General features: G+C 39.0%; 1 protein-coding gene across 1 annotated transcript in view; it reads right to left on the bottom strand.

Moving 5' to 3' along the window:
• Positions 1-2,279: 2,279 nt before the first annotated feature.
• Positions 2,280-23,873, bottom strand: part of LOC306760030 (LHFPL tetraspan subfamily member 6 protein) — a 45,433-nt gene continuing 23,839 nt past the window's right edge. Inside the window, exons 3-4 of the mRNA XM_079245784.1 lie at positions 7,233-7,331; positions 2,280-3,013 (exon numbers count right to left, since the gene is read on the bottom strand). Of these exons, the coding sequence (XP_079101910.1) occupies positions 2,895-3,013; positions 7,233-7,331 (218 nt within the window). The 3' untranslated portion in view covers positions 2,280-2,894. The remainder of the gene's footprint in view (positions 3,014-7,232; positions 7,332-23,873) is intronic.

Raw genomic sequence — 23,873 nt, 5'->3', positions numbered from 1 at the left:
AGCTGACTGAACAGAAGACTTCTCCAGTGGTAAGAAGAAAAAAGACATAGCCAAGATTTACAATCTTAATACAATATTAATAAATAAGTGTAACTTTTTGTATTTTGACTTCTATGAGTTGATATTAAAGTAATTCGGCTGTGCTGAAGTCAGCTGTTTACTGCGGCACAGAAATGTTTCCAGACATTGGGATGCAGTCAGACCACTGCCTCGCCCGCTCAGCCCTGCTTTTGTTGCTCTTCTGCACTTCAATCTTTTGGGCAATAATTGTTTTCTTTTATCGACTGAAACTGTAATAGTAGAAATATCACAACTTTTAAAAGTAAAGGCATATTATTTTGTTGTTCTTGGCATTACAACCCCAACAAAGTGGCAGAGATGACTTGGTTTACTTAAAAATTCCCTACAGATTTTATAGAGATTAAAATATTCTTTAGTAAATGAAAAGTTTGCTTTAGATTTGGTTTTAAGAGAAACAATTCTCCCTTTTAGGTACAATTGGGAGGGACGATGACAAGTATTTATCAGAATAAATTAAGTTTTCTCTCAAATAATTCTATATAATCTCAGCTGCTCAGTAAAATGAGATGAAGCTAGAAATGAAGAGTTTCCATGCATCACTTTGACAATGCAGATGTCTGTTTTCTGAACATGGTTGTCTCACTTATAAGCAGCACACACTGGGTGACATGCTTGATTTGGTATGTTCTTTCATACTGTGTAGGAAAAAACAAACATGCATCAGTGATCATATTTTGGATCTTAACGAAGAGCTCTTTATACCTTCAGCTGGAATCAGTACTGTCTGCCTGAACAATAACTTTGAGGAGCTGATCCAGATCCAGATCCAGATCCAGATAGATATCCTTCTCTTACAGATCTATACATATCCTTTCATACTTTGACTTACATTTGCTTCTCGACTCCATCGGGATTCAAAGGGATGCCCTTTCTTAAGTTAAATTCTCAGCTCCTGCAGCTTAAACAGTTGTTCTCGGCAACAACTAAAAGCTCTCCAGATTTTTTCTGTCAGGTTGCTTTTACACGAATAAAACACGCGTGTAAATTGTACTGCTTTCAACATCCAGACTTGTCAGTCTAAATTCACATAACACCCAACTGTTCTTATATCTCTTTATACAAGGAGCTGTACTTCCCACTTACCACACATTTAGCATGTTTTAAGGCAATCAGCTGCCAAGTTCTCTCATCGAATGGTGCACCCTGTCAGTCTGAGGTACAGGAGCTGATTATGAAAGAAGGAATGCCAAATGCTCCAAGTTGACCCCAATACGTCTGCCTCCGCTCAGGAGCCATCTGGTTGACTCTGTGTAACTATCACTGCTGATATCAATCAGCACGGCAGATCTGAGAGAGGAAGAAGAACGTGGAGGTGCCATGCTAACACATTAAACATCAGATCTTGTACAAAAAAATATATTCTCAAGTGAGGATAGAAAGGAGGAGGGGCTGTTTCTATTATCCAGTGGATGCTGAGCATTGAGAGAAAATGGAACTGCTAATGAGGGCCAAATACACTGAGAACAGCTGCACTGTAAATGAGCCGACTTCATACGTTGGCGAAGATATGGAGTTTGTTAATCAAAGGCGTAAAGAAAAGAAAGGAAAGGAAAAGAAAAGCCCAGGGAGGTACAAACTGCTAATAATAGCAACCGAAAAGCTGGGTGCAGCCCGCATCTCTAATGACACACACACACACACACACACACACACACACACACACACACAGTAGGCGTGTAGTAGCTGCTATGAAGACGTTGTCATTATTGTTATTCACACTGTGAAGGCAGGTGGAGAAACTATTAGATAGCCTTTGACATTAAGCTGATAGCCTGATGGAGGCAGAGCGCCCCAATTTCCCAGGCTATGATTACATCTCAGGCTTTGTCTGGTAGACTCTGAGACTTTTGAAGTTGAGAAACCTGATCAAAAGGCAAATAGTCTAACTAGAGGTCACGAGATTTACCTCGTCAATAACAGGGAGAAGTTAAATTCACACAGCTGCCCGTCTTTATGGTATTTATTGATTGGGTGGGAAGCTGTTAGGGGGGGCTCCCACATGTAGCGAAAGCTACTGAGATAAAGAAGTCGTGGGAACGGCTTTTCAGGAATGCAACCACAGGCCTGCTTATTTTGCCTCAGGGCGCCGCGTGCACAAGTCCGTCACTGAATGAACGCTTACAAGCCGAAGTTCAGTAAACATTTATTTACAAAACAAAACAAACAAAAAACAAATCAAGAATATTTAGAGAGTGAATACAAAACATGTGATAAGATGATAAAATACATTACCATACACAATGTATAATGTCATGAATGTGTTAAATAAACTCTGCTTAAATCTTTTCTGAGTTGAGGAGGCAGGCGGTCAGTGCGGCTCTGCTTTACATTGTAGGGATTATTGCATTTCAGGTTGTATTTAAGGCAAGAATGAGACACGAAGAGGAGAGGCAGACACATCTCAGGTAATAATGAGGGAATATTACTTTTCTGTTCATCGCAGGGCAACACTATCACATCAACATCAATGACTGTAGCAGAAGAAAACGGGAAAAGAGAAAGAAAAAGTCATGTAACAATTTTACAAACAGGATTGGTCCATACGGCTTTTTTTTTGTTTGCTTGTTTGTTTTTAGGAGACATACCCAGTTTTCAAAGCCATGTATGTGTGTGTGAGTGTGTGTGTGTGTGTGCTGCATTATGAAACAGTCCCTGCAGTTGTCAGATGAGTAGAGTCCCACAGTCTGCACCGTAATGACTTGGTGTCTTTGGTGCCTGATGTGCTGTACTGATGTGAGTCCAGAGTCGGAGCCCTCTCCCTTTTATTGTACCGCTCGAGGTCTCAGTCTGTCCCCGTCCCGCAGACACTGTCCTCAGTACGGGTACTGCTTCTGCTTCTTCCCGGCGAAACAGGACAGCCAGGTGCAGAGCAGCATGGCGGCGGCCGCGCCTGCTCCTGTGCAGTAGTACGCCCAGCCGATCTGACAAGAGCCTGCAGAGACAGAAGGTTCAGGATTCAACATCTCTTCAGTTTTTTTTATTATTTACCCCTGATGTCAGATAAAAAAAACTTTAATTTAATTAGGACAGATAAGCTTCTGGCCAACGAAGAAACCCATCATTGGATTTAGATTTAACACAAAAAAGTGTTGGAAAAGAAGCTGCTCTAAACTTACAAACCAATTTTTTAAAAGTCATGTAAAATCTAACATTTCATCGACCGTAAAATAATAACTCCAGTGTTTTTCTTCACTCAGATTAAATAATAGGGGTGGGAAAATCAAATCAAAAAATCGAAAATTGGGATTTTTTTGCTTCAAAATTTTAAAATTCTGAAGCATTATGTGAAAAAAAAAAAATTGAATTTCCAAAAAAAAAATAAAATTATTATAATCTATTATAAAATTGTTTGTCTTTTGTATTGTTTTTATTGATATCTTTACATGTCTTCTTGGGCATTATAGCAGCAGAATGATGATCTGGCTACTATGTTGTTTTTTCCTTTGAAATCAAGAAAAAAAGTTTTATACATATTTTTTGTTTTCGATCTACAAAAATCAGCGATATTGAAGAATTTAGAGAATTACAATTTAATTGAATCAGCACCCAAAAAAAATCGGAATCGAATCGGGACAAAAGCACATCGTCACAGTCCTATTAAATACATGACTGGAGGATAAAAAAAACCTCAGATCCGATAAATTCCTCATGTCCGGGATGATCAATTTAAGCATCATGGTTGATTTAATATGCATAATCTCATGCGCTGTGTAATGAAAACAGTGTCACTGAACATCTTTGGTCTTGCTTTAACCTTAACGCGCTGCTGTAAATGGTCTCAGCTGGTTAACATTTTGTTCAGCTTCTTACTACATTTCCCTTCTGCTTGTGAAAATTGTTAAAACAAATGCACAGAACATAGTTTAACCTCATTTGCAGGCAGTCTGGTATGCAGTGAGTGCATGCAGGATTTTATGGAAATGGTTTTAAAAGTTAGGCAGTTGCAGACAATCTTGGGTAAAACTTGTCTGAGACAGGAATGCTGATAGTAAACATCAGATTCTGCCACTAATAGATAAAGCTGCTTCTTATTCACAAAATGCAGTCAAAGTAGTGAGATGGACTGTTTATGCTTCCTTTGTTTGCCAGTCATCGAACATACGTGCACATGCTCTGCAGTGGCATTCACAGCTCCAACTCTCCTCATGATTAATAAATGCGAGATGACTTAACGAAGTAAAAAAATTCAAATGTGGCAAACACATAATTTGTGTGAAATCTGCTGCTCACATGGTAGGAAATCATCATGTCACAGCACTAATGAGAGCGGGGTGAAACTGGAGTAACTACAGTCTAAAAACAAGCAAATTAAATTTTCCTGAAGCAGTGAATGGCACACACAAACGCACACACACTGTTGTTAACAATACTCAGCCAAGAGGCAGCACTTACGAAGAGGAAATCACAGAACTGAAAGCTGGATATCCAACATAATTAATTCTGATGACATGCTCTGAAATTTCAGTGATTATATTTAGTCATTTAGAATTATACCCATCTGAATATCGCAGAGATGGCTCATACAGACGCTTCAGCATACAGCTGCTGACATATTGGCAGCTGTAATGTGTGTGAAGCCATCATTTCTCTGACAGGAAAGTGTCTGTTTATCTGTCGGTGATTTGACAGTTCTTATGACATGTGACTGGTAAACACTTATTAACTTGTATTTCTTCACTTTACAGTAACAGAACCAACATTATTCTTCTTTTGGTTTAGCTGCTGATGTTTTTAAAGGTTTTTGATGTTTTTAAATGTTTCCTTCATCCCTTGAGCTCATTAATTTTTGTTCTGAGTTTTATGTTGCAGCATTAAAGTTTACTTAATATTCGACTTTAATGAGTTGTGTTTATTTGCAACGTCAGTCCTGAGCAGTTCTTCTTCTGCCTTTTTTAAAGCTGTTTTTCCCTGCTTTCTCCTCAGCCCTTGTAGATGACCATTTTATTTTCTTTTTCTTTTTTGTCAAGTCATCACAAAGAACTGATTGTTTTTGATCAATCAAGCATACAAAAAGGCACTTAACTCGATAGAGCTTTGCTCAGTTACTTAGAAAACAATTAAAAATACTACACTCCAGCACTCATGTCACCAGCAGTTAGTTGCCAAGACACCTTGTTTGCCACTATTTCTTGTTGTATAAATAAAATGTGAAACACACACACACACACACACACACACACACACACACACACACACACACAGACTTTTGCATAAAACAATATTTTTGCCCCAACATGGTTATTTCCATAGACCCATTAGTAAAACATTTGGCATATCTCAGCATGGTGTGCAGTTACATGTAGAATATGGCAGGTTATGCCCTGCAGGTCACCTGCAATATTAGTTTATTTTTTAAGTACACGAATAATAATTCTTTTCGTCACGATGCTACGGCTAATCAGCTGTTCAGGAGACATAAAAAAAAAACAACTTCTGGCCTTGAGACTGGTAAGGCCAGAGGAGTTATTCAGTATGAGGATGAACTAAAAAAAAGACAATAAGAATGGAAAATCCTGCTTCTGCTTCTCTTTTGTAGCTTAACTCATCTCCATATGGATACTTTTTGCCTTGCTGTCTAGTGGCACAGGCGATAATAACTGAGAGCAAACAGAATATGATAAAAAAAAATCTGGCATAGGAACTTTTGTTATTAATGGCCTGGCTGCTTAATTTTCTTTTTTTCTCTTTTTCTAAAAAAAAAAAAAAAAAAAAAAAAAAAAAACTCAGTGTGAGGACTAAAAAAAAATGCAGATTCATCGAGGAACCACAAGCAGATGCATGTAGAGGAGCACTTTCACTACAGACCCACAGCAAGGTTTGGCCGTTTTATCTTTACTCTGCTTAAAGGGGACATTTAGGCCATCAATTACAAAATTGGAAATAAAATATTTTTCTGTTGGTTTTACATTTTATCATTCAGCAATGAGCTGATGAAATTACTTTTTATTTAGTGGAGCTTTGATGATTTAGTCAGGTGAAGGTGTAGAAGCAGCAGGATTTCTCAGAATCTGGCGGTGTGTACTCACTGTGTTCACAAAGCTTATGAATCCACCATGAAAGCATGAATTCTGCACAATATATAATAACTTATTAGACATTTTGCCGTGACATTTTTTTCCATTTGACCACATTGTGTTTCTGAGCTTAAAATATCACCTTTCCAACATCAGCCTCACTAATGAGAAATGAAAGAAAGATTTTTTCATACTCTGACAACAGAATTACTCTAAATCTCTTCCCGCTTTTCTCTTCTGATGTTTGCTAATATTGTAATTTTCCACAAAATATTCAAATGAAGTATAAAAAAATAAAGAATCGAGCACTGTTTGATTAGAATCAAATGAAGGAGCAGCTGCAGAATGAACGGCTCTTCCACCTCCCTTGTGTCTGATAAAGCAGCACATTACTGTGTGTGAGATAGTCCTGATAATGCCAGCTGCATACAGAGCACGAATCGGGCTCCTAGTTATTCTCAGCACATATTTATAGCTATAAAACACTCACCTGCCACTGAGGGATTGGTTGACTTTTATCATGCATTTTAAACACATTGAAATCATGGCTCTAGTGTGTATGACAGCATGGGAACCGCCTGTCTGTGTTCTGAAAGTAGGTATCCAGATATATTCATTCATTCATTCATTTTCTGAACTGCTTATTCCAATTCAGGCTTGCGGGGAAGCTGGAGCCTATCCCAGCTGGCTTTGGGTGACAGGCAGGGTACACCCTGGACAGCTCGCCAGTCCATCACAGGGCCACACAGAGAGACAAACAACCACACTCATGCTCACACTCACTCCTAGGGGCAATTTAGAGTGACCAATTAACCTATCATGCATGTCTTTGGATGGTGGGAGGAAGCCAGAGTACCCGGAGAGAACCCACGCATACACGGGGAGAACATGCAAACTCCACACAGAAAGGCCACTGACCAAACCAGCCAAGGATCGAACCAGCGACCTTCTTGCTGTGAGGCCACAGTGCTAACCACTGCGCCACTGTGCAGCCCTCCAGATATATTTTTTAAAAAAAAAAAAAAAGGATTTTTGTGCTCTGGGAGAAAAATGAATAGGAGACAAATTCATGAAGAATGTGTCTTTAATCCAGGCCTGGTCAGGGTGTGTGATGGAGCTTCCAGGCAGAAGTCTTACCTAGCTGAAACTGGTCTGAGCTGTTGCTACAGGTCTGTTGTATTTCCTCGCTGTCCCATCCCAGTGGATAGAGTGCACAGCCGGACCCAATGAGGAGGCCTGAGAACAAGATAAAGAAAAGCAATGAGGGAAGTGCAGCAACACAACTCATCACTAGAGGTTCAGATAGATCGCAGAACATGGCCAGAGGCAGACAAGACAAAGCTTTGGAGAGGAAACCTGCACCAAGGACAAACTCTCATCAAACGGCTGCGTGGAACCGTTTTCTGTGAGACCTTGTTGTTTTTTTAAATTTGAATTAGTGTGAATAAATATGCAATGTGATGCTTTTTTTAATTTCAGTTTTCATCCCAGTTTCCAGACAGACGAGATAAATAGTAAAATCATAACTATCATAAAAAACAGACAATATGTCCGACTGGCAACAACTGGCAGCTCCGGCCTGCCCCATCAGTTTTAACCACAAGTCAAACAACACTTTGTAAAATGACACGGGCTGTGATTTTACCACTTCATCACATTTTCACAGCAACAAACAAAGGACTCCGATGCCAGCAGCTCATAAAAAACCCTGCAAAACGAGCAACGAACATATGCAAATAGCTCGGTAATTTCTCACACAGGCACAAGCATTTTTGGTGCGCAATAATTACTGTAAAACTCTGGAGAATCCTTGAGGGACTGCTTTATGTCAGCGATTAAAGAGACTTATGACTGTGCTTAAAGCTGCTCACAGACGCAAGACAAAAATCTAGTCAAGGCCATCACATTTAGGATTCATATCCTCAATATTTGCCTGTAGCCAGGTCTTGACAAGTTATTCCTTGGATGTCAAGGACTGTCTCTTAAAATTCCCCTGTGGGGGCCCCTGGAAGGTGGCTCCACCATCACATTAGCTTAATCCCCTCTGATACTTCTGCCCCCGCTATCAGTTTTGGGATGTGAGGATGGCAGCAGAGGAAAAAGAGGAAAGAAAGCACTGCCTCCCAACGTGATTAACGCTGCCTTATTACATCTCAACCTGATAACAAGCAGGAATTAATCCAAATGCTAATGCAGATGGGATGGACAAACTGGCTAAGATCTGAGATGGAGCTGAAAAACTATAAAAAAGACATCTGTGTTTCCCCCCTGTCGCAGCCATAAAGGACAGCGGATGTCACTGGTGCAGCTCAGAGAGTAAAACGGTCTGGATGGCTGCGGAACTACTGGGAGAAAATCAATTTGGTGAAACTCTGGCATGTTGATGAGAATGAGACGGTAAAAAAAAAAAAAAAAAGTACTATGGTAATTCTGTGTCATTACAGCTGAGGTTCAGAGGGGATCCAGGAATTTTCACATCACAAATCAGCCACTTTATCCAGAAATTTAAGAGAATTTTAGAGTTTTTTTTTTTATATCAGACCTAGAAAAATGGCCACCTTTATCGGAGCAGCGTGATGAAACCAAAACAGGAGCAGAGCATCTAAATCCTTGTTTGAGCAGTCGCCATGTTACCCAGATGAACTTGAACGCCCACCATTCTGCACACACACACACGCAGTCATTTGAATATTCCGTTATACAATTTCATCAAATGTGTTCTTGATTCGCATTTGTAACAGTAAAGACTGTAAAGCATGCCAGCATGGTAATGTATGCATGATTAATATTAAACAAAATCTGAAATTCTCTTTCAAGTGTAAAGCTGAGATACAGCAGCGTGTAATCACATCGAGTTTCTTTGCAGAGAAACGGAGGGATAAATAGGAAAAAATGTGGCTTTGTTAAAAAATGACGTTATTTTATCCATCAAAATAAAATATGTCAACTTTGATCGAACTGACCTGTACCCTAAAAAAAAAAAAAAAAAATCCAACAAGCTTTAGACTATTCTGCTCTGCAGCACTGAGAAGAATGGAAAAAAAAAAAAGGTGCATACTTTCTACATCAGGTCAGATTATGATGACGAGTGTAGATCCTGAACGCATCGCGAGGGCTACGAGCAGAAGGGGAATTCTCCCTGCAACAAACACTGGTTCATTTCCATTGTGTAAGCACTGAGATTCAGAAAAGGTTATATTGGATGCTATCTTCATTGCCTGTTATTTCTGATGTAAAACTCACTGAACCTGCAACATTTAAGTGGCTGAAATCAAAGTGAGCGCACACTTCGCACACTTTACCATGACATCATTAAGGCAGATAGCGCATTACACAAATCACTGTGGGGGCAGATGAATACAAATATGAACATAGCACTAAAGTGTTATTCAGGTCGGTATCAAACGCGGTCCCGCGTTTTCTTTTGGCTTTTATCTATTTGTTTTATTTATTTTTCCCAGGATAGTTAATTCCATCAAATCCCATCCTCCACGCTCACTATGTGGGTTATTGAAAACCGGAGGTAGGAAGGCTTGAGACAGGAATGAGGCGAAGAAAAACAGATAGCTAAAAGAAAAAGATGTTTTGTAACATTATGTTTGTGGGCCAAGCTGTATAAAACATGTGCTGTCATCTGAGGTGACTGCTGTGCCTCCAGGCTCTGATTCTGCATGCATGTTACTGTAGACTGATACTTCCTGTTCTTATTATTCCCAAAGCTGACAGCAACATGTCCTGATTTGCACAAAATAACCTGGTGGAGATGCCTGACATTAAGTATGCGGTTGACACCTCTCACAACACTTAACCCCTAGAAGTGTGTGACCTCTGATTATAAGACAGCAACTAAAAAAATGTTTATTATTTCCCTGAATCATACTAAATATTCCACATTTATTGGCTTAAAACACAAAATAAATACCTGCGTGAAAATAAACTTACATGTGTTAGACGACAAACACTGCACCAGAATCTTGTAACACATTTGTTATCAGACTGTCTGCAAACATAAGAAGTTAAAAGCCATGAATTCATTTTGTACTTATGAGAACTTTTATGCTCACTGGTTTGTGTAAAGAGCCAGTGAGATTTTATACACTTGTTAGGTGTTTTAATCATTCCTATTTGGGTGATTGACAAACAACACATCAGATTTGAAGTCTTCACCTTCCCAATGCTTAAAATGACTTTTTCTTTTAATCACTTAAAAAACTGAATTCAATCTCTTTACTACTTTCTGTTTAAATCTTCTAAGAATTTCCTTTGATTTGCCAAAGCACATGTGGGAGGTTTTCTCTTTCAGAAGACATGAACGACTTCATTTTGCTCCGAGCAGATGCTCTTCTCATGATGAAATTGTTGCAGGACTCCACAGAGGTGCCATGAGGAAAGTTGGTGGGTTTCAGCAGAGGACTGTTTAAGAGGCCATGCAACAGTTACGCAGCAGTGCAGAACATACGGACGGGGTAAAAGAAAGGAAATTCGAGAAATATCCAATCACCAATCCCTTTATAAAGAGTTCATAAGAATCTGAAGAACTAATTATCCTTTAGCGACATCAATCACAATCTCTGTTGCAAGATTAAGCTGCAATCAGTCCAAAATATTGGTCTGTCAATACAGACACATTTCCTCACTTTGCTGTTTTATTTAGCCAATTTTTCATGGAATATTGTGGAGAAGGAAGTGAAGAGAAAAGGGTCTGATAAGGGGTGCAGTGCAGAATATAAGAGCCCATGTAGCTTATTCACAGATCAAGTTTCAATTGATCTCCACATGGTCATTGTCAGAGTGACTATCTCAGGCCTAATAGCGCCCATGAAAAGCTCTTGGACTGGGAGAGAGTTGTGTTAAAAGGATTTAACCCAATACAATCAGTCCCCCATATCAGTGTTCAGATCTGCGATTCTGTAGCTAATATAGTGATCTTTACTTTGTCTCTCCTTGTCTCACATCATTGCATCATTGTAAAGCTCAGTTTTGAAAATGGAGTTTCACTGCTTTGAAAGGCACCCAGAGATGAGTTTTATTCCACCAGGGTTGATCCATTGGTCCCCGTTCTTTTTTTGTTTCTGTCAAAGCTTTTTACCTGAATGAGACGCTGCCCTCTTCTCATATCCCCCACCCCCCCAAACCCCCCATCTCACATTCTCTGATTTGTAGAGTGCCAATGCCTTTTGTCAAGTCTTCCTGCTCTCTGTCAAGACCCGAGGAATTTCTTTACCCTCCTTCATACCCTGAGACAATACCATTCAAGGTTATCATTCCAGAGGCCAAAGAGAAAGAGAGGGGGGTGGTTCTAAAGCTGGGGGGAAATTTGGTGGCCAGGGAATTGGAGTGGGGATGTACCTCAATGAACTGGCTTAATGTAAGACATTCATTTTTGTGTTTGGAGGATCATCTAAAAGAGGCTTTGAAATGCAAAAGTTCATGCCTGGGGATTCAGGAATGCAAAAAAAATCCTAAATTTCATCTTCCTTTGTATGTCTTTTGCTCTTATTTGATATTTTTCTCTGCCCAATTGCATTAAAACAAACAAACTAAAACTACACATAAGGAATTTTGTGAGGGAATCTTGCTCTGGACGTGGCGATTTATCAGAAAACAGAACCTCCAGGTCCGGCGTGGATCAATAATTGATCTAAATTGATATTGTGAGCATGCTGATGTGTAGCTAACCTCATTCTCATTCTCTCCCTGTTCACTTTTCTGAGCTTTAAATCAAAAATTACAGCCACGGGTTCACAGTGTCACATCAGTCTGGAGACCCCCTGGGTGACTCATCTACCCACACAACCTGTCTGCATGTTGAGGCATGTCTGCTCCTTCACTTGAAACACTGAGCACACATTGACATGTTTAGCATTCACACCTGCTTTTCTTATCATGTTTCAATTCTCTCTGTTGTCCAAGCTGGATCAACGCGGTGGCTTCAGAGGAGCTTCCTGCGACGTATGAGGACACTCTTGCTGGATGAGCCGGTGTTTTATTTATATTATTTATTTTTGAGAGTGAAATGGGGATCTGGAGTTTCATTTGAGGAGACATGTTAAGATGAAGGGTGGGGGGGAGGGGTGCAGAGAAAAGGAGGACTTAAATGGAGAATGTGAAGAATATGGGATATGTGATGTGCACAGTGAAGCATATAAATACATGCTGCTCCCAGTGACTGACATTCTGTGTCATTTAGCCAATAGTCTACTCACTGGTGTTCTATCAAGCTAGTCTTTGATCAATATTTCTTTGCTTTACAGCTACAGCTGTGTGTTTTTCTTTTTTCCTTATTTACTACACACTCTCAGTCAAAAATCGCGTGTTCTCACTAAAGATTGGCCCGTCTACACACTTTTGTTCTGTTTTCACTTAGAGTGTGAATTTAAAACACTGGAAATTATACGACTGATCAGGCTGGTGATAACAAACAACCTTTGTCCATAGATTCAGAGCGTTCCTGTCATCTCTATGACGCATTTTCCCACCTTTGTTCTGATATTTACTGCTAACCCCACAAAAGGTCAACCCACTATTAATTACACGGTCAAATTATTTGGTCATATCTTGTGGGAGCCTTGTGATTTTTCCGATTCTGAAGCAAAAAAAAAACCCAACAAACTATTCCAGATAAACTGTTATATACTAAAAGTGAGCAAGATTACACAAAAATTATTGTTTATACAAAGGAAAAATTCACTATAATTTGGTGTCGACTGGGATTTGAATAAAACGGTAAAATACAGGTTTTTTTTTCTATAAAACTAAAAAAACTGTAAAACTTTTCATTATCACCACTTTTTGTATTTGAAGTGGTTATCTACTGATCATCGGTAGCATGTCTGGGTCTGTTTATAACAAACTGAAGATAAGATGTTTACCTAAAGATTTTACAAAAAAAAAGGCATGTTGTCTTATGTGACATGATCTTAAAATAATACTACAAATTCATAGAGAGAATGGCAGAGAAACTACTTCATGACTCTTTTTTTTTCCAGCCTGGGGATCACCTGACAGCTGTTTTGTTTTGTTTTTTACTGTAAAGGCATAGCATCACACACCAGTAACTGGATATCAACCCACTGGCTATTTTTAGGGCGTACCATGGCTGATACAGAAAAAATGCAACAAGAAGTATTTGGATTAAGTACGGAAAAGACAAAGAGAAAATTATAGAGCAACAAACAAAACAAGACTCAATACAGGATTGACTTTTATTGGCTGGAGAGAGCTCAGAGAAGAGGCAGGCCAAATGTTTTGCTTTTAACTATTTTAGGATTAAAGCTTCTCCCATCAACTTTGTCAACTCATAATTTCCACAACAGGATCCTAAAATCTTGGTTGTTTGGTTTATGTTTATTACAGCACTGATCTGATTCTTAAATCATTTTTTTTTTATTAAAATCAACAAATAATCACACTCAAACAGATCTAGAGATAATGCAGTTAATTGACAGAACTTTCTAAACTAATAAAAAGCCAAGTGAAGAAGATGTTTTTCTTTTATGGTGATGAATTTTGTACACAGTCCCTAGAAACTTTTTCCATTGCTGCATACATAGAGACAAATGTTATTTGCCCAGCTCAGAGATCATCTTAAGATGGAAATGAGGTTTTGGATCATTTTCACGTTTCAATCGCTGATATGAGGCATTCTTTGTCGTTAACAGTGTTTTCTATGGATGTTATTTACAACATCCAGGAAGTCTGATGTGTGGTCCATTGACAAAGGTTGCTTTGTTGTACACACTAGGGATGGGCCTTTCAGGTGAACATTGAAGCTTACTAGTCGGGCCTTTCATAATAAATTATTCGAGTAGTGGATAAACTGATTAGTGGGACGTCTTTAACAGTTCAATCAAAAATACTTTATGTCCGAACGGAAAATGTGAAACATGTGACGTTAATATTTCTGCTCCATATATCTGTTTTGTTTGTTTGCTTTGTTTTTAACATAGTGTGGGATCTAGTGTCCTTCACTGTACAGGTGATGATGAAGTGGGTCAAGGATATGACGAGTTGAGGCTGCATTTCTGGGGCAGCTGATATTTTAGGTGAACTAAACACTGTGCTTACAGGAGCATTCAGGAACATTAAAAGCCGTTATCACCTCGACTTTCCGTTTGGACTTTTCTCCTGAAGTGCAAATTTTGTGTGACGGTATAGTAACCGCACTGCTCTTGTCTGTTGACTCCACCGTCTGTGAAAACTCAGACAAAAAGCTTAAACTTTCCTTCTCCCACCTCTAAATCAAGGACGGAAGCCAGAGATGTGATTAATCTTACGGGGTGAAACTGCAGCTAGCTTCAGGGTTAGCTCTGTTCATTTTACCCAGCAGTGGTGAAGCAGACACGAGACTCTGCTGTAAGTAGAAGAACTGTGTAGTGTACAGCCAGTAGCAAAAACATTAACTTGTAAACAGAAAGTTTCTCACAGAAACTTCCTCTGCTCTGACATCCCATCTAGCTCCGAGCTGCGCTGTGCATCAGGCCAGCTGACACGCTGTATGTCCCCTTCCCAAGCTCGACATTAAAGGAGCTACACTGTTCTTGTAACGGTGTTGTAAACAGCACCATGTCTCTGCATGCTGACATGTGATTTGCCCAAACAAAAACTACTGACTTTTAAAAGCAGAAATCAACTTTGTGCAGTTTATCATATAATCGATATGCAAATAAAAGAAATCCCACAGTAAACTCTCAGCTGTGCGTCATTTTAACTCACAGTGTCAAGCATGACAGCATGTGAAGTTACTTTCTGCAGCGCTATGTGCCTTTAATTATCCAGTGTATGTGGGAGTTTTCTAAAAAAAAAAAAAAGAAAAAAGAAAAGAAAAGATATAATTACAGTCACTGGCCAATTTGATTGCTGCATCTCTACCAGCAGAGCTGTCCCCCTTCACTGGTCTTCAAATTGTAAAGCAAAAAAAGAGAAATGCAAAAACCTTGCCTGTAAAGCCTGTAAAGCAGGCAATGTTTTGCAACACAATTCCAGTTTCTAAAAGAAAAAACAAACAAACAATGGGAATACAATGAAGATTTTAGTGTCCCAGTACTTACAAAGCAGGAAAATGTGAAGGCTGGAAGATAAATTCAGTTGAAATTAGCCAAATTACACTGCTAATGTAATACATTTTTAATTATATGAAAAATTAGACTAAAAATAAACACAAAACACTGCGCACGGTTTGCTGCTGACTTGGCCTTGAGCCGCTCTCCTGTAACACCACCTTATTTCTTTCCACGTCCACCCATCAGTCAGCGTTCCTAGCCGCGAGTGGAATGAACATTTTGTTTCATTGATCTATTTGCTACTTTTGCTACAGGCTTTCATTTAAGAGTGGTCCTATCTAATCACACCACTCATTTGTCACAGTTTCAGACTACAGCCAGCAATTAATAAACGCACCAATTACAAGAGGAAAATGAACTTCTGCTTCATTAAGCAGTGGTCAAAACAGTATTAGGTCTGAGGCTAAACAGCGCAACGCAGTGCAGGAAAGTTGCACGAGCTGAAAATGGAGGGTGCTAAATGAGCAGCAAATAACTTCCAATAGATAACATTTTCTGGCTGTGTGGGGAGAATGAGCTTAACACACGAGGGGTGTAGATACACTCCGGCTATAAATCCTCCTGCAACCTCAGCTGCGTCTCTTTTGATCTCATACAGCAAATTAGACATTCTTCCTCCTCCTTTCAGCGCAGAGACGTCAAACAAAGTAACACACGGGAAGACAATGTGAAAAAAAATGAGAACAATCTCATTGTCTTTTCCGAAATGCATCACACACACTGAGACCTATCTCTCTTGAATTTGCTCATTCATGTGCTAAACTAGTGTTGGAATTCAAAGCATGAAAATAGCAAAAAACAGTCAGTTGTTTTTGTACCAAGGTCACCTGACTGCTGCTGTCCTGTGGGGACATGAATGAAATTAAAGCTAATTTTGGGTAAATTTAGCCTTAAATAAAATATTATTAATTGAAAGAGACAAAGAAAGTCAAATGCATGCTAAAAAGAAAACAGTGCATCTTCTACAAACTGTTACAGACATATATTACAGACATTTAATTTAAAAGCGAAGTGCATTCCTTCCATCAGAGAGGGGAGCAGAGCAAAGAAGAGAGCATGTGGTGAGAACAACAAAGCCAAAGGGTATAAAAATCCTCTCAAAGTAGGATCTACTTTATGGGGTCCTACAAGTGTAGCTCTTCTAACTGGGTCATGTCTGATGTGCTGAGCTGCACCCTCCTCCCACTGACAGAGCCTGATAGAGAAGCATGACAGGAGGCCATGCATTAAAAAGTGTGCATATACCTAAAGCAAAGCATTCTCGTCTTAATTAATTAGCTTTGGTAATTAATTGTAAGCATGCTCACACCAGGCCTTCTGAGGAGAGGCATATCAAAGACGCTGCAAAATCTATGCTGTAATATTCATCGAAATCGTATCCAAATATGCAATGAATGTTTTAGAATCCCCCACACAGTACTGCCAGACATCAAAATGCCTCTCTGACAGTACTGGGGCTCATCATGTGAGCAGTTTCATCCCGCAAACACAAAGAGCCTCCTTTCAAAAGACAATGCATCACTTCAGGGATTGAGCAAAAAACTGACTCCTACTGCCAAATGGACAAAACACGCCACAGCCCATCTCGAAAGTCCCACCCCACTGCCTTCTTCTTCTTCTTCTTCTTCTTCTTCTCAGCCACACCAGACTCCCGTATTACCCCAGAGGAATGAGCTGGATTGAGTTTAAGCAGTGTTACCGCTCTCCCAAAAATCAAATATTCCCTAAACTAACAGGTCGCTTTTGTTTCCAAGGAGTCATTGTGTTGGTGTAAAATAAAAACCATACCAGTAACATGGGGATTCTCTGCAGCAAGAGGCCCATTTTAATGCCTTTAATTTATGTACCAATAACACCATACATACATAGGTCATACATACGTTCAGATCTAAACCATTAAACCCAAGAGGAAAGTGGACCATTTGTTGCAGTAAAATTGTATTTGTAGAGGACAAACATCATGTTTTCACGATGAATTACTAATTACAACTGGGGACCAGTGAATATTCAGTTTATATACATTTTGATTTTTCCAATGCTGGCTCACAGGGGGCTGGAGGCCTATCACCTACCAGTTACACCCTAAAGTCCTGCCAGAAATGGTATATTTTCATTGGCAAATTTGTTACTTATAGACACAGTAAGCTTGCTGCTTTATCTTGTTATGTAAACCTGAAGCTCAACTGTGCTACCTGGATGCTGGCAGTGACTTTATATCTACAATTTATTCATGAAAGAGCTTTCACCCTTTGCATAACTGTGAAAAACGGAAAAACTTGTTGTGAACTTTTAAGTTGATTTTAACTTATGATGACAAAACAAAACAAGATATAAACAATACTAGTATTTAATTAGCCTAAAAAAGTAGTTTAGGTGCCCATAACTAGCCAAAGAGCAAGTAAAAATACAAACTTTCTCCTCCATCTGTGTCCCCTCCAACGACAAAGCCAGTTTATTTTAGCAGTCAATAAGAAGCAAGCATTGATCAGTACATCACACACTGAAAAATACAGCAAAGTGGTCCGAAGTGGGATGAAGAGCATTTTGGTGATTCGTGTTTAATAAAGAAAACCCTTTTAGATTCATCTGTACTGAGAGGGTATGGAGACGCTCAAGTAGCTCTTTTTCCATCACATGTTCTTATCGTGACATTTGAGAGCCCTTAAGGAAGAGAAAATAACAGAAATGAGAGCACATTATGTAACATGTCACATTATCTGTGAGGGATACAATGGAGGACTAGGAGGGAGAGGCGGAGATCAGAGTGCAGAGGACATGCTCAAGGCATTTTCTGTGGTACTGCACTGGTACTGTATTGTGATCCCATAATCATTTAATATCTGGTTCATCCTGTCTGCCCACGGATAAAAGAAGTTTTTCTGGCTCAGTGATTCCATATATTGAAAACAAATAGATGTCTAGAAACGACAACCAATTCTACTTGATAAGATTTATCATTATCATGGTTTTTCTTCTGTTGCCATGTGAACGGATAAATTGATGCACATTACGTAAAGAGCTACAGTCTCCTGCTGAAGCCATGACCATGCATTTAAGAAGTCAACATTAAACCACGAATAAACATTCACATGTCGGTGTTGCTTGTTGAGACAAGGCAAGTTTATTTGTACAGCACCTTTCATGTACAAGACAATTCAAAGTGCTCTACATGAAACATTAAAAGCATTACACATGGTGTAAAAAAAGAATAGAAGATAACAAAAAATAGCAAAATCCCAATAAAATGATAAATTATATTAAAATAACTAAACGCAAGATTAATTAAATATCACTGTGCAGATTTCATGCATAATAAATGCCTAATTTCATGCATAGGCGCATGAGAAAAGAAATTTTTCAACCTTGATTTAAAAGTGTCTACATTTGGTGAGTTTACGATCCACTGGCAGTTTGTTCCACTTATTTGCAGCATAACAGATAAATCCTGCTTTTCCGTGTTTAGTCTGGACTCTGGTCTGGACCTGAGTCTTTGGATGGAAGAGTTCTGTTTGATTAATATTCTCAGATGGATTCTGCGCCTAAACCATTCTGGGCTATACAAACAATTATCAGGGTTTTAGAAATATATATTGTGACTTATTGGAAGCCAGTGTAAAGATTATAAAACTGGTGTGATGCATTCAGATCTCTAGGTCCTAGTTACAGCAGCATTCTGGATGAGCTGCAGATGTTTAATGCTCTTTTCATGCTTTTTTTAAGTGGTAAAACATGATGAAATTTACAGCAACACCTGACGTTTTCCCCAAGTCAACACTCTGTTTTGCTTCTTGGTTAGACCACTGGCCCAATGTGATGACTCAATTCTTATTTTGACTGGATTATTCATTTAAATGCTTGCTTTAATTTAAAAAAAAAAAAAAAAAAAAAAAAAAAAAAAAAAAAAAATCTACATTTAGTCAGTAAATCCCTTATTAAACTTAATCTTAAACATTTAAGAGGATAAAACTATCTGAATGTGCATCTTGGCAAAAACCCAAAGGACTGAGCCTTCAGATGTGGACTAATGAATCACTTTATATTAAGTTATTTGAGAAAATAGAGAAAACACACACAATTATGGGAAAAGAATCCAGGGATTTCCTTTTCCTGCAGGAAAATGGGACAAACTGTGATGTGATGTATAATAAACCAGCGGGGCAGCGATTCCTTCTGAGCTTGTTGGAATAAAATGAGAACTTTTAACATGACTGCATGCTTGCCAAGTTGCAAAATCCTGCCTTCAACAAACACATGGCTTCAATCAAACAGCAAGTATTCATGCCTTTAAGAGTCAGTGGATCGTATGATCCGCTGTTTATGGAAGAGGCACATGTACAAATGAAAATGAATCGCATCTTAAGTCCTTCTGAGACCGCATTTTCACAAGATTGGAAACAAACATGTATTCATGCTGGAGGAAAAGTAAAGTATATCTGGGTGACAGAGTGTATGATTAATTCGTTTAGTTCCTCTGCTTTTCCTAGAAACACATGTGGACGGTGCTCCATAAACATGCACCACTTTTGCCAAGCTAAGTGAGTCCCAGAAACATTTTTAACTCACTTGTAAAGTTTTCTTCTGGGGCAAGAAAACATATCAGAAAAGAACGAGAGGAAAAGGGAAAAAACTTCAGTCCAGATGGTTCCAAGATTAACGCAAATTACAGTTAAAGCTGTGGCTCAAACAGAGCATTTCACCAGATTCTGGTCTTTGCCCCACAAACTGTACCATTGATAAACTGACTTATGAATATAAAGACGTCCAAATCAGCAACAGTAGGCGATAATGTGATCTATTTCTCCTTGTTTATCCTGTGTTAATCTAGTTGACGTATTGAGCCACAGCCCATAGATAACTTAACTGTCCAGTGATGAAATGCAGTGCCTCACAACTGAACATTTATTAAGTTAACCTTTTGTTTTTCACAACTGATGGTACTTCTCTGTTGCTATACGCTTCCCTTTCTCCTCTAATTCTGTGCACCTGCTTCTGCTCTTACTTCTGCATCAAAGCTTAAAGGTGAGAACTTTTTGAGGAGCACCTTGGCCAGTTTGAGTCCAGTCAGGAGTACCTTAACTCCTGATTGTACGCTCTTAATGTGTCGGTCAGATTTTCACTAATTCAATTTATTACGGTAAATACATGTGTCTAAATATGTATTTTCAAGTTTTTGTTTGTTTTTTTTAACTGTAAAAGCTTTCAATTGAAATAGCTCAACAGGAATGGAGACCAATGACAGCAATGAATGAAATGCAACAAAAGCCCACAGGCCGGGATTTAGCTGTGCTAAGGAGCCACAGCTTCTGCACACGAACCAGACGCCAAACCAGGTGAGCTAAAAACTACCCCGTGTATCCCAATATGTTGTCCTAATGTCACATTGAGGTGCTTGTCACAAGTCAGATGGTAAACATCCCTATTTAAGTCAACTACACTGACAAATGTAATTTCACTAAGAAATCAGCAAGTTGCTGCTGGGTACTGTTATGCTGAGCTATTCTTGAACATAACGGTTGCCTGGGAAACCCTTGATGTCACCTGATGTTATTTAATGATATTGGAGAAGGGTTATAATACTCTTGGCACATAAGGCTTTGTTAGTCAATCAGTCCTCCTTCCAGAGGCCCAGGAATCGAAGAAATCTTGGGTGTTTTTTGATTCAGACTAAAAGCTACAGGTGAAGGAGGCTTTTATTGTGACTCATAATTGCTGGAACTGTTTTACTCAGAACTAAATTCTTCTTACTGTCTTTTAGACCTGGTTTAACAGCATGTCTTAATACTTTTCTTATTCATTTTACTTTTTTCATTATATTAGAAACTGTTTACTTTCACTCTTATTTCAACCTTTTAAAAAATATTAAATCATATTTGTTCCGCTTGTCCGTCTCCGCAGCTGTTTTGCATATTTTATGTGTAAAACAGTAGAGGGTGGGAAAATCTAATCGAAAAATTGAGTATTGGGATTTTTTTGCTTCACAATTTTAAAATCGATTTGTTTGTTAAAAACTTTTTTTTTTTTCAAATAAATAAAAATAATCCATGATAAAAATTTTTTTGTCATTTTTATTGATCCTTTTACTTGTCTTCTTGGGCATTATAAGCAGCTGAATGGTGGTCCGGCTACTGTGTTGTTTTGGCCTCATTGAAATCAAGAAAAATGACGAGCAAGATAAAGTTTTGTACATTATTTTGGTTTTTAATCTACAAAAATCAGCAATATCGAAGAATTGTAAGAATCAAAATTTAAATTGAATCAGTACTAAAACATCTGCATCGAATCGGGATGAAAGCACATCGTCACAGCACTACAAAACAGTGCTCGGTACACAGTGCACAAACTTTGACTAGACTTGGCTCACTGTTAGCTTGACATGACCTGAAGCAGGAAAAAACTATTGCAAAGTGAAAAGGAGCAGAGTTGTAAATACTGTCATGCAGCAATGTAAAAATAGAAGAAGAAAAGTAAGTGGCCAGGTGTACTAATAGAAAAGGGTTTACTTATTACCGCGTGTCAGAGTGTGATTAAAATGATCAGTAATCTCCCTCATTGATATGAATTACTTCCTAACCACAGCCTGTATTCGTTAACACAGCCTTATAACGTTCCATCAGCATCCAGGAACATGACAGTCTCCCCAGAAGCTTAAAATGAGATATCAAATTTGGTTTTGCAACACCAATGATGTATTAAGATCAGCTTTATGAGATGAAACTGAGAAATTTCACAGCAAGATTAACTGTGTCTCATTATACAGCTCTAGTAGCAGCAGAATCATTCCTGTCCAGCAAATTCATCTACAAAACATACTTTTACTGATTCAATGCCAGTGCTTCTGGCTCTGAAAGGGGGCTTGCTCTGTTTTACATATAAAATAACTTCCCAAAGTCATCGCCAACTTCATGTTCAAACTTAATTTTCAGGCTTGTGTTTTTTTTCTATGTCTTAAATGTTGATTACAACAGCTCTGTTACGGCAGCCTCGCGGTGACTAAATAGCCTGCCAAAAGCTGTTGAGAATGTACCACTGGACATTTCAGAGGTAGTCAGTGTGATTGATTGAGCCATAAAGAGTTTGTCTGTAGGGCTAACAGGACTCGGATAAAAGATTAAGAGTGTGGTGAGTGTTGATTAATGTTAGAGGATATAACCTCTGGGCAGTGGTGCTGAAAGATTTATATAAACAAGATCTCAGCAGCAAAATATATCCAAACTCAATTGGAGTGATTTGAAGTCAGCGAGGATGAAACAATCACACGGTATCCCCAAGACACGAGCTAAATCAAAACAGAACTGTCACAATGCAATAACGGGACAAACAAAGAGTATTAACTGATAAACGAAGCAGGACAGGACATGAGCTGCAAAATAAACCACACTAAACCATAAATCTGAAGAGCAACAGCCTCAATGTCAGTTTTTTTTTCCCTGAAGAAAAAGTAATGTGATGACAGCAAAAGAATTAAAAAAAAAAAAAAAAAAAGTTATCTTCTGCATATTTATACAGGACCTTGTCTGTGTCAAGCCCTGCCCCACCCCTTGGACTTTGACTGCCTGATTAGTATTCAGTGAATTCATTAAGACACAATCGCCAGTGTCTGGGAACATGGGAATTCTTGATGGAGGAGAGGTTGAGTTCAGCCCCCCGTGCAAGTCCCAGCAGAGAAACTGCCCCTTCCCCCAAACCTGAAGGTCACAATGTCCTTACTCTGCTACTGATCTGATGATCAGACACACAGCAGCTGAGGAGGGAGAGGGGGTTTCGGTGTTAAGGTCTTATTTTCACATCCTGTGCCACTGCCAGCATGCAAAGATCTACACCGACTGTGCCAGACAATAAAAAGGTAAACGTGAGTCTGACTTTCAGGTTGATTGTCCCCCAAAAACAGTCACCCACAATGCATCACCCAGAAGGGAGAGTCTTTATTCACTGTTGTATTAAAGTATTTCTGCCTATAAGCTCTGTGCACATACAAATGAGAGCATGCACTGTAACCTGCAGACGCCATCGCTGTCTTTTAAAATGAGCCTTGAGAGGAAAGAGCAGCAGGAACCAGGGAGACGCTGGGTAGACAAACTTTTCTGGCTGCTCTACCGGTTCATACGTTTGGGAAGAGCGCATTGGTTGCATCCCAGCAACTCAGTGATGAATCATTCCTCTGGAAAGCACTTACACACTTCAGCCAGTTTAATAAAAAACACCAAAAACCTGTCCCGCATGAGAGCTTTGCAATAATAAATCACAAACGATGCATACACAGCAACGCTGCAGGAAAGTAGTAAAGTTAGGCTTTGCTCTCCATTTGCTGCTGGGCTGTCAGCCTGGTGTGCTTCCTTCATCCCAATGTTAAGCTGTCTGCTCACTTTGACATGTGGCATGTCTTTGTCAACACTTCCTGTCTTTAAAAATAAATTCATATTGCACAGGAATTATTAAACAGGTGCACAAACATTTAACCCTTTCTATTTAAGCCTCTGTCTCACAACAAGTGGCCTCTTAAAGGCTGCAGTAAAGACTTTAAGCCTGTGCTAATTTCAAAGTGTTGGCGTTAAAAATGAATTACCACTAAGAATAACATCCTGAGAGAATCTGCCATACCTTGAAGCTTCTTCCTGCTTCCCTACGCCACGGCGAGGAAGACTTTCTTTGATCCTTCACTGTTTTTCACTCAACCAAGAGAAGAGGAAAACATAGGCAGGACATACGAAAGGGGGTT

This window comes from Telmatherina bonti, assembly GCF_933228915.1.
Source record: "Telmatherina bonti genome assembly, chromosome: 9".
Classification (NCBI taxonomy): Eukaryota; Metazoa; Chordata; class Actinopteri; order Atheriniformes; family Telmatherinidae; genus Telmatherina; species Telmatherina bonti.
Note: the sequence above shows the minus strand (reverse complement) of the source record. Positions and strands in the feature narration are given on the sequence as shown.